The 12,344-nt window shown below is 38.5% G+C and overlaps 2 protein-coding genes across 2 annotated transcripts in view; both read right to left on the minus strand.

Annotated features, from left to right (window-relative positions):
- The window catches only part of LOC102195007 (gamma-glutamylaminecyclotransferase B-like), a gene marked incomplete at its 3' end in the record, with an annotated part of 12,247 nt that extends 5,730 nt beyond the window's left edge, over nucleotides 1-6,517 (minus strand). The window contains exon 1 of the mRNA XM_013907827.1: nucleotides 6,445-6,517. The remainder of the gene's footprint in view (nucleotides 1-6,444) is intronic.
- Nucleotides 4,570-6,073, minus strand: LOC102194121 (gamma-glutamylaminecyclotransferase B-like). Its single transcript, XM_005754303.1, has one exon. It carries the CDS (start codon nucleotides 5,876-5,878, stop codon nucleotides 5,417-5,419), a length of 462 nt encoding a protein of 153 aa, XP_005754360.1. The 5' UTR covers nucleotides 5,879-6,073; the 3' UTR covers nucleotides 4,570-5,416.
- Nucleotides 6,518-12,344: the final 5,827 nt, after the last annotated feature.

Raw genomic sequence — 12,344 nt, forward strand, 5'->3', positions numbered from 1 at the left:
GGGGGGGGGGCGCACCATAAAGCATTTGTGCTTAGGGCACCCAAATGGCTAGCAACGGCCCTGCTGATAGAGAGCTCTTTACCTAGAACAGATTACTTACCAAATATAGCATTTTTAATCAGTATGGAAAGCATTTCTGTTGCTGTGATAAACAGCAATGGTGAGATTGGACATCCTTGTTTTATTCCTTTGCAGATCCTAAATCTCTGTGCCATGTGGAAGACACACTGAACTGTTTGTGTCTCTATACAGTAATTATTAAAGCCACTTCCAAATCCAAGCAAATCTAGGGCTTGAAACATAAACTCATGCTCTATCATATCGAAGGATTTGTAAAAGTCTAAAATTAGGAAAAACCTTTGTTATTAATTAGGTAGTTATAGTCAATCAAGTCCAGAACAAGGCAGATATTATTATGGATTGAGTGGCCTTTTATAAATTTGGACTGAGTGTAAGATATTATTTGAGTTATGCCTGATTTTAATCTGTTAGCAAAAATATGTTTTAGAAGATTATAATCATTATTTAAGAGTTTTATTGGTCTTAAATTATCAAGAAGTGTCGGATCTTTCCCAGGTTTTGGTATGAGTGTAACTACCCCTTGTTTCATAGTGTGTGTGAGAGAACCATTTTCTAAAATTTCTGTGAGCATTTCAAACACAAGGATTCTATGATCCCAAAAATATATGTAAAAGTTACTTGTGAGGCCATCACATCCTGGGGCTTTATCTTTGGATAAAGCACCTAATGCTTTATCTAACTCTTCAAGGGTAATACCTGCATCACAGTACTGCTTAAAATTTTCATCAGTTTTAGGAATCAGGTGTTTAATAGATTGATTCTATGCCATTGGCCTCAGCCAAATTGCTGTAAAAGGTAAAGATTTCTTTGGATATTAATTGAGGGTCAGTGCATAGCCATCCTCTATCCACTTGGCTTGGGATCTCAGATATGCACCTTTGGCCTTTTTAGTATAACTATTGTCTTTTTTTCATTTTTCATTTTCTTTGTTGTAAAGCACTTTGTGATTTTTATCTGCAAAAAGCGTTATATAAATACATTTTCCTTACTTACTAGGTTTTTATCATTTGAAATAAGTTCTAGTTGTTCAAGTATTTTGTTACTAAAATTTTCATTGATAAGCAGGGTTGAGTTAAATTTCCAGTAACCTTTATTATGAGATTTTTGGGCGACTGTGGCTCAGGGGGTTGAGAAGCGTATCTATAATCGGAAGGTCGCCGGTTCGATACCCGGGCTCTCTGTCCTGGTCGTTGTGTCCTTGGGCAAGACACTTTACCCTACTGGTGTTGGCCAGAGGGGCCGATGGCGCGATATGGCAGCCTTGCTTCAGTGGCTAAAACCGTAGCTTGCCTCCACCAGTGAGTGAATGAATAGTGGCGCTCTGGGTGCCTTGAAAAGCGCTATATAAATCCAATCCATTATTATTTTTTAAGTTGAGGTGTGACATTAAGCTGTATCAAACAGTGATCGGTTAAAGGCGCAGCTGAGACACCCGCATCTACATTGTTCTGCATTATACTGTCTGAAATTAGCCAGAAATCAAAATGAGATTTAGCTGAGCGATCGAGCTTGAACCATGAAAAGGGCTGATGAAGTTGGTTCGCTAATCTCCAAGGATCTATTAGGTTAAACTCTAAACAGAAGATGTGTAAAAATGAATTTATATGATGAGACTGGATTTTAGAGAGTGATCTATCAAGCCACTCGTCACAGACAATATTGAAATCTCCTCCCACTATAAAATTGTTTGTGGAGTACTTGTGAGATAGTTCTTTTAGGTGATTGGTTATGTCAGTTAATAAGAGTTCGTTCTGAGCAACACTGTTGTAGCCATAAACATTGCATAGAAACAGAAATGTATTTTCCACTTTGAGTACACAGATTAGCCAATGGCCCAAATTGTCTTTCCTATGAGTTTCTATGTTATTACGGACGTTTTTAAATATATCAAATTTGATAAATAGAGGTTTTCTGAGTTTCTTACCCTCACCTGTGGTCACGAGCTGTGGGTAGTGACCAACAGAACGAGATTGTGGATACAAGTGGTGGAAATGGGCTTTCTCCGAAGGGTGGCTGGCCTCTCCCTTAGAGATAGGGTAAGAAGTTCAGCCATCCGGGAGGGACTCAGAGTAGAGCCGCTGCTCCTTCACATTGAAAGGAGCCAGTTGAGGTGGTTCGGCCATGTTACAAGGATGCCTCCTGGGCGCCTCATGGGTGAGGTGTTCTGGGCATGTCCCATCGGGAGGAGGCCCTGGGAACGCCTTGGTGTTTCCCCGGACAAGCTGGAGGAGGTGGCTGGCGAGAAGGAGGTCTGGGCTTCTCTGCTTGGGCTGCTGCCCCACGACCTGGCCCCGGATAAATGGAAGAAGATTGATGGATGGATAGATGGATGGAGGTTTTCTGAGTTTTTGAGACTTCTACATCATCATCATTAGTGTGAATCCTCCAAAAAAACCTAAATTAATTGTACAATATTTTTTTAAGCAATAAATAGCAAAAATATTGGTAGATGTATCAATTATGATACAAATTCAAACTCATTTATGCAAATTAATATTCATTCATTCATGTTCATATAATTTAAATAGTTAAAGTTAGTTGGTTTGAAACAACACAGGAAGTAAATATCATGGAGACACAAAGCACACGTGGATAAAGCAGTAGCAGTAAAAGTAAAGGAAGCACAGGAGTCACAAATGTGGACATCAAGAAACGTGAGAGAGTGAAACAACAGGAACCAAAACTCAACAAATATACAGCAGATTTGTTAGTATCATGACAAAGAATTATTTTTTCTCCCTACAGATTACACCAATTTTTTCATCTGCCTCAACAGAGTGTGTTTCTTGTAGCAACACACAGTTAGCATTTACATTTTTACAAAACAAAAATACTTTATTTTAAGAATATCTCTGAAGCCCCTACTATTTAAAGACACACAGTTACAATTAGAAGTGAAAAATGACATAAAAAGGAAAATAAACAAGAGACTGGAACACTAAATCCTTTAAATTGAATTCACAAAATGCAAAAGAGCTCTAAAAAATATAATATATATAGTCGTTATGTATAGTCATTATAATACCGTACCAAATAGGTAATATGAACCTGCCTACTTAAACTTAACGGGCGTGCTCTCTGTAGTAAATGTTCTTCCCTTCAGCTCTGGCTTGCTCTATTTTGGCCAAACTGCAGCTCCTGCCTCCTGGTCTAGTTTGCAGAAATCTTGCTTGATGTAGATGCCTAGCTCCTTGCACACCTGGGAATCCTTGGTCAGCTGCCAGAAAGCATCTCGATGGTGTCTCACGGTGAACTGAACTATTATTTGTAAAGGTCAACCCGCTTCTTTTTTCCCTAGGCGATGGACGGTGTCCACAGCGTTGTCCAGTGAAGAAGCCCAATGTGGTGCGATCTTGGCTAAGATGTCGATGACCTCCTTGCAAGAATCCTTGTCGTTTGTTTCTTTCCATCCCTGAATTTTCAAGTTCCAGTGGCACATGTACCATTCTAGTTCCCACACTCTCTCCTTCAGCTCCATGTTTTCTTTGTTGAGAGGAGGCATGCCTTTTTTCCAAAACAAACAGTTTAGCTTTACACTCTTTTATAACGGCTGCGTTCATTTCAGCTAGCTTGGCAATATTAGCCACCATTATCATGTTGTTACTTAGCTGCACACTGAGGTGATCAATCTTGTTTGTTAGCTTGTTAATGGCTTCTACTATGGAGTTGTTGGTCTCCACACTTTGGGACACAATTCCCTTACAACGGTGCTTTGGTGGATGTAGATGGGGTTTTTCTTTTGGCTGACGATGTTGAAATCACCATGGAGTATTCGTGGTCAGTGGCTGCGGAGCTTTTGAAGGCTACCACTTATTTGGCTGAAGCTTCTGCTTTTTCCCACGTCAACTTCTTGCCTTTTAAACGGAAGATTGGGTTCGCTCAAAAAGGCTTTAGGTGATGTACTTAGTCTTCAAAAACTATAGGCAAAAACAGCAACCTATTTGGTGGTCAAAAGAAGAGGTCTAAACAGGTCTAATGGGATTAGATTTTTTTCTTCCCACCTCTGACTTTGAAGTCCAGCTGCCTGCTTGTGTCCCACTTACTTACCACTGTTTTGTCTTCTTCTTCTTTGTGATCAAAGAACCATTGCCCTTGTGTCTTTTCTTTCTGCTCATCTCTGTGTTTTTGTCTTTCTTCATCGGCCTCAGTCCTTATCTCTATTTCTGCATCTGTGTGCACTAACATTGGTAGAGACTATCAGTAGTGCAACCAGTGAGTTGATGAGGCCCCTCAGCAGACTTCAGGGGCCACATCTCTTGCTTTGCTGGTTTGCTGGTACAAAAACACAACCTGTCTTTTAGCGACACCTGCTGGATTAGAGAGGTTGTATCATGAATATGTGACTCTTGTAATAAAGAAGATAAATACATATGTCTAAATCCCTGTAAGTAGTTTGCAGGATATTTATTCTGCTTATGACAACGCAGAGTAAAAGCTTATCCCCTGGATGGAACAAACACAGCACAGATCAAACAAAAGAAATCAGGAATTAATTTTTATTTCAGAGGTAATCAAAGACAAGTGGACTGTAACAATTAAACACACCAGAGTTCATATCCGTGTGATATAAATGCTCTAAGACAGGGGTGTCAAACTCATTTTACATCACAATCAGCTTTGATTTAAATGATCCAGTAAAACTCGCCTTTCTGTCAGTGTAAACTTGTTTAATTGCATATTTACAGTACAAGTCCATTTTTTTATTGTAGTAAACAAAAAGAATTAAAAGGAATCTGAGATCTTTCTCAGTGTGAAAAGCTGTAAAAGTTTCCAAAGCCACCCAGTCGGCTAAATTTGAAGCCTTTGCTGGGCTGAATCTGGTTCCTGGGCCTCATGGTTGACACGCCTGCTCTAAGCCTGTCTTAACCTATGCCATTAAATAATAGTCTTATTTATGGCATTGAGACCACACAAGGAAACTCTTTGGTGAGGTCATAAATCAAGTAAGCAGCTGGGTCATTTCCTCACAGACTTCTATGCAATCACATTTTTGGAAGGACAGGCTGGCCATACAATGCAGGTTCAAGGCACTTGTGCATTAGCTTGACCTGGAAGCTACATGCAGGTTTTTTTTGTTTGTTTGTTTTTGTTTTTTTACATACAATATATATGTAAAATTCTATTAGCTCACGATATTTGCCAGCAAGTAGTCAGCACTACACAATTACACATTGTTAACAGGTTTTGTTTTTTTTTAAAAAGGGTTAGGGTTAGGGTCTGACATTACAGCTTCATTTTTTTGACAAAGGTTTACAGGGCATTGTTTTAGGTGCACAGCAATAAGATAAATTACAAAAATAAAAGCAACTTTGTCAGTTGCATCAGCATGATGAGATCAGTCCCGCTCTTCTCTACACCTATATTTGAGCCCGTGATCTCCCTCTGAGTCGTAGCTCTCATAGCATGGCAGCGAGGGCCATTCTGGCTCGTACATCGTGGTGGTGTACGTGGTGATGCTCCCCGGTGACACCTTCTCCTCTCCTTCCGTCTTCCCCACCCACTCCTTCACTTCCAGCTGGACCACCGTCCGCTGGTACAACGTTGGGACGCTTTTAAAAGTGTCCAGGAATTTCAGCATCTGGTCATCCACTTTGTAGATCTCCCCGTGCACTCGGTGACCTTGGCCAGGGATGTTGAGCAGGAAAGGGATGTTGTACTCGGTGGTGATCACTAACGGGTATTTCTGGATAGTGAATGCCAAGCCAAGGTACTCGGCCTTTCCATTGTTGTTGTCGAACATGCGGTAGTTGTTGGGCTGCCCCTTCTTCAGGATGCCGTACACAAAGACCCGAGTCATGAGGACAGAGGAACAAAGACGCACCTGTGGTGTAAAGAGGGAGAAACACCTCTGGGAGCAGCAAGTATTACTGGCAAATATATTTATCCAATTTTAACTGTTACTCTGTATTATATCAGTCACTTGTCCAGAGGTGGAAATTTGATCTAATTTAAAATGATCAGACCTTCAAAATAAAAGAAAATGAAAGTCAAATCTATGTAACACTTTATTTTAGTAATCTGCTCTCCTTACACGCATTAATTAGGAAAACAATCAGCAGATTAACATTACATGCACAGATTAAACATTACTATAAATAATATGTCCTACAACACCTGCACACCTCTCCAGAAGAAAGGTGTGGAGGCTCTCAAACATCAGCACCCCCAACTGCGTCACTGATCTATGCTCTTGTGACACCTCCACACTCCCCTCTACCACCCACCAGCCCCTGCACTCCACACCACACTCGAGCTGTTACAAAATACCGTTACCGGAAGTGCAGTTTTAAAACACATGCTGTGAAGTGACATGTTTTTCTGCTTGGCTCTCAACTAAACTATCGTAAAGAAGCGCAAACCAACCTTGAATGAGCAGTAAGTAGATATTCCTTTCTAAAAAATCCGCCACCGTGACAGTTTAAGGAAGTGCGAAGGATGCCGCATACAGGGAAGCAATTTAAAGAATGGCGGAAACAATAGAGGGCGTTAAAGTGCCAAAGAAAAAAGGGCCTCGTGGGAAAGGAGGCAGAGAAAAGGCTTTTATACTATACTGAAATCCAAATGAAACAAATAAACCAGTATACATTTAACAAGATGTATCATTAATTATCTTGGATTAAGTAGAATTTATAATCTTAAGTGGAAGATAATTGATGGGTGGATTTTATTTAAATACATATTTTATTATTTCACATTTAGTTTATTATTTTCATTGTTCTTGTGCTGCAGTGCATCATAAATTAATTTTGTTTGTCAAACTCACCCATCAACGTTGGGAAAGGCATAAAAAGATATAAAATGATTTTGAAAGGGGATAAACACTGAACTGATTTGGAAAAAGGTGTTAAACAACTGTACATCATTATTTCAAATGAAATATTACAGATGAATCAACTGCTTAGTTCATCCTGAGCTGTCTTAAAAACATTATACAAGTAACTCCCACTGCTACCTGAAGAAAAAACACACAGCTCTTTCTTCTTCTTTTTTTTAAACTCCAGACTTCCAAAACTTATAGCAGACATCTGGTGTTTTGAATACAGTTGAATAAATATTAAGAAACAAACAATTGAATAATTTCTGGAGAAGGCTTGACATCACTCGTCAGGATATCCATGACCAGCATGAACAACATGCTGGTCCAGATGGTTCTGCTCCCAGTGAAAATGCTCTCACTTTCCTCCCTATGTATTACATTTTTTTTATGTTAGTTTTAATTGAAAACAAGCTGTTCTCAACAAAAAGTATGACCTGTGCACATCAGGAAATAAAGACGTGCAAATGATTCAATTCAATATATTCTGAGAGCATTCCTATATGGTTCACTAAAAATACACAGTTATGAAATTAAACAATAATCTCAGCTTAACTGATTTGCTTGGGAACGAATACAAAACTAAAATAAACCAAACATAACCTGTTAGATATCACCTATCACCCGTGTTTAACCTTCACTGAGAGGCGAGGATCAGGAAGGGGTACCATGGGCTCTGATCACCCGGTCAGCTGACAGAGGGTGAGGGAAGCTGTCTGTTATGCTAACAGGACCTGACAGCTATGAAAAAATGTAATTATTTTTGCAAACAGGCTCTCAATAAACCAGCCAGATATTCATTTTCGTTCAGACTATGCCATTACATTTTTACCTTAGAAAAACAACTAAAAAATGCATTTGGTGACAGAAAAATCATGTTCCAAAACTGTACTTACAGTTTGAGGGCACTTTCGCAGTGGTGGAGGAAACAGCTGATGTGATTTTATTCCAAATGCATTCTGGGAAACCTGCCAACCCCATGTCCACTGGATCAATCCATTTTCCAAAATCAGTCTGCCAGAGTAACCAGATGTTAGCAACTGTTGACAAGCTGCAATGATTGTTTATTTTATTTCATGGGGTGCACTGAAGCACAAGAACCAGGAAATAATAAATTAAATAGTGAAATAAATAGTTTTGTGTAAAGACTAATACGTTTTAAGTTTTTAAAACAATATTTTGAGGCAATTATTTAATTATATATTTTCATTTTAATTAATCAAAAACACATTTACATAATTAATAGATTTATTTATACATTTATATATAATTAATGATTAATTGCCAATTTTAATTATTTAAAACATGTCAGATTAATTATTTACTGACATTTTATATTATTTTGTTTTAGCATTCTTAAGACTCAGTTCTAGAAAACTGAGAGGAAATTTTAAAAAGTTTTATGAATGATAGTCAGTCAGTGGAGGTTTAGGTCAACTCAAATGCAATGAGCCGAAGGTACTCTTTCCATCTCTGTCCATATAAAACGTGAAAAATATTTTCAGGTTCATTTTAAAACATAACACCTCTGTGGGGCATAATGTGCTGAGAGGAAGAAACTTTGATCATTCATAAATGAAATACATTTGCAACCCACCAAACTACTATAAGCATAGATGGAAGGTAACGTTTTTTTTATGGTGCTGGTGTTGTCTGTATACAATTCATGTTTTCTGCTTCAGTATCTGTTGCAACAACTGTTGTACTCCTGTATTTGGATTTCAGGAAACATGCATGGATGGATCATCTCTTCAAGTAAGACTTTTCTTAGGCAGCGTTCACTATTGTAAACCACAGCCAATCAAATTGCAGGACATTGCCTCCGTGTGTGGGAAGAGGGAAGGGTGGATAAAAATGCTTTGCAGTCCCAGACATCTGGTCACCCTACAGCAATGAACAGCATATTGTTTAAAACCCGATTCATCTGAGCCCAATCTTGCATTCATAAAAAATCAAAACAGATCTTATATATTAAAATTTTTTTACATTTAAAACCAGGCAGGGAAAGGAACTTATATTAAAAGAATGCCAGATTTTTATGCCTTCCTTTTTAAAAATTTTTTTATTGCAAATATATTACTTTGAATAAAAAACTGGGTTCATTCAAAGTGCAGAAGAGGTGGGGGGCCTCCAATCTGGCCCACTACATGCTTTGGAATATATGAAGGACATAGATTTTGAACTGTTAAGTGTATTTTCACAAGTTTTACAGCTTTTCCTATGAATGTAGAATTACCCCATTACCACTGTCCTTCATATTACACCACAGTAATTAAGTAATAGATAAACAGCTAAATCATTTTAAATGACATTTTTTTCCCACTATTGACTAAAGAAATGGGGTTTTTTTTACACCGGGTCAATGGTAAAAATGAATGAATTAATAAAACATTTCTGTGAATTAATGATTTTTTTTTTAACTGAAATTTTCACCAGTCGCTGCCTGGTTTTTCCATTTCAAAGCTCTTTGTCTGGAGCTGCACTGGATCCCAGTAAACAAATAAAAATGATTACTGTGGCTTTATGAGAGCAGCAGACACATCTCATAAAAATTAAGCTGAAGTTGTCTCGGAGGAGAGGGAGGGATGGATGGAGGGAGGGAGGGAGATGTTGTTTCTTCAGACAGGCTCTCTAAAAGACGTGCTTTCCTCATTGTGTCTCACTCCTCCGACTGCAGAGTCACCAGCGAGTACTTGCCGAGATGAACTGGGGCAAATAACTCAGCCTCGGAATAAATAAAGTGCAATCCATCTTTCCTTAAAAGACACTTGACATTCAGTCTAACAGCAAAACAGCCCGCCAACTCAGCCCGGGCGAGCTGGAAAAATCTAATAAACTTTGTGCTTTGCCAGAATGAAGGGAATTGGTAACTGATGGAGCAATAGGAAATAATTTGTCTTTAAAAATACATCTCACCGTGTCTTGGTTTGTCTTTGTCTCCTTTTCTCACTCAGCTCAAGAGAGTCCATTCTGGTGATATGAAACAAAATTTTGGGGGGGAAAGCTCAGGTACAGTGGATGATATCAAAAAACTAATAAAGGGAGCCAGTAGAGGGAGGCAAGATGATATTAGAAGAAGTATTAGGAAGACATCTGATATTTCATGACAAATACAAACTGCTTAATTAATTTTGTGCTGTTTCACACCTTTTAGCTTGTGTGTTTATAGTGAAATGTGATTTTTAATACATATTTGCTGATGTAGAAATGTTTAATCTGGTTGATTGGAGGGACTGTGATGAATGAGGTCAAGACATTTGTTCCATTTGTTACCTATTGGTTCACCTCATCCTCATACGCATCACCTGTCTTCTTAACCTAGCTTCAGCAGCTCTTCTCATATCTTCATGGTTTGGCTCCTCAGCTTTATCCCTCTGTATGTGGTACAGCTCTGCATATCAAAATCAGTACCAGTATACCTCTTCTCCAGTCCTCAGGCATTCTCTCACTTTCCAAGACTGTGTTAAACAATCTGGTCAAAAAGTCCACTGCCCACCTCCTACACGTCTCCATACCTCCACAGGTATGCCACCGGGACCAACTGCTTTTCCAGTCTTCGAACTTTTCATAGCTGCCCTCAGCTCCTCCTTATAACCCCCTGAGCTTTTTGATTCACCAATGTTCCTCCATCCATCCCCTTCTCTTTCTCATTTTCTTCAGAGAGCATAACACAGAGCAATTATATTATTGTTAATAATAATAATAATAATAATAATAATAATAATAATAATTAGTATTATTGCAGAGCAATGTAACTCATGGGCCTAATTTAAATGTACTAGCTGTGGTCAAAGGAGCTTGCAAAGAAAAGCGTCTGGACTTCTTTAAGTTGCTTGAACTGTGGACACACTTTTTCAGCTAATTAAATACTAAAAAAATAACAACAAGTTATTATTATTCCTCGGCATTATAGCTGTAGTAGGTTGTTTGATTGGTCACAATTGTAACGAGTGCGCAGGCTCGGAATCTGCGCTGGCGCTGATTTGTTGATGACGGAAGATGACGAAGGCACGTCCGCAGCCTAGCAGCAGAAAAGACGGCGTAAACAAAGCAGACTGCTAGGAATCGGCTAACGCTAAGTAGCGAATATTTCAGTAGTAAAATACTCAGTATTTATGCGCTTGGTTACAAACGAGCACATTTTATTGGTGAGTAGGGCTCAGATGTAAGTGGTAAACGACTCACGTATTTGCGGACACTACAAACTAAACGATACTACAAATACCGTTATTGCTAACTACATTAGCTTTGGCTAGCCTCGTTTAACGGGATGTTCAGCTTCTGGAAAATAATGTCTTCCAGGCTAATATTTATCGAAAACACACGGTAACGACTAAATTATTCACCGACGTAAGTTGGGTGAGGCATTTAAAAGCTAAACGTTTACACTTTGATGGGTTAGTTCGCCATGTAGCTAGTTTAGGTTAAGAGTCGATGAGCAGGGCTGGATAGTGGAGTGTCGCTGCCCACCTGGACCACCACTCAGTCATTCGGACCCGGACTGCGATGTTTAGCCTGATGGCGAATTGTTGCAACTGGCTAAAACGCTGGCAGGAGCCTGCAAGGTAAGTTAGGTCACGATATGATGCCCCAAAATCAGTGCTTCACACTCCGAAATCACGGACAGCTTCAACCTGTTGAGGTGCTTCGAAAAGTGGAGCTGCTCGTTGTTATACATTCAGTTCGTTTTTCAGTGAAACAGTAAATGAGATACTATCACCGACACATCACACGCCATAAACCTTTTAATAAAGCTGAGACAGTTCTGTATTTGCAGTTTTGTTAGTTTATGACATAATCCATTAAAGTTAGCTTAAAAAAAATCCCCTCTAGCTTTTTATTTCTTGCAGAAGAAATGGCCTTTTTTATTTTTTAAAGGCCATTAGATCTTTTATCTTGTGATACTGAAGATGCAGTTTTTCTTCTAATAAATAAGTAACATAAAACAACTTTTAAAGTTAAAATAAACCAAAGAATTCATACAGTGTGGATTTCAGGCTTTGTTTTATAGTGTTATAGCATTTCTACCTAAGTATTACATATTTATTTTTTCTATCAACATGTTACTCTATATCAGAAGATCACACCACATCATTTATTTTATTACCATGTAACATTTTTGTTTTATTATTGTAGTTCCTCATTTAACCTCCTATATCTATATATGTATGTATGTATGTATGTATGTATGTATTAGGGGTGCAACGATACACAAAATTCACGTTTCGGTTCGATACTTTGGTGTCACGGTTCGATATTTTTTCGATACAAAAGAAAACGTACACAGTTCACGCGATTGCAAAGTGAATGCAAAAAAAACAAGCGCAAATTCAAACGCGATTTCAATATGTCACATATTGACAGTGGCTCACCGATGCCAATGACATAATTACCCAGCTACATTTCTGAAAGAATGCAAAAGCATTGACATATATTTTTCCTTCCTACA

Source organism: Pundamilia nyererei, unplaced genomic scaffold (assembly GCF_000239375.1).
Source record: "Pundamilia nyererei isolate P.nyererei 1_Seehausen unplaced genomic scaffold, PunNye1.0 scaffold00536, whole genome shotgun sequence".
Taxonomy (NCBI): domain Eukaryota; kingdom Metazoa; phylum Chordata; class Actinopteri; order Cichliformes; family Cichlidae; genus Pundamilia; species Pundamilia nyererei.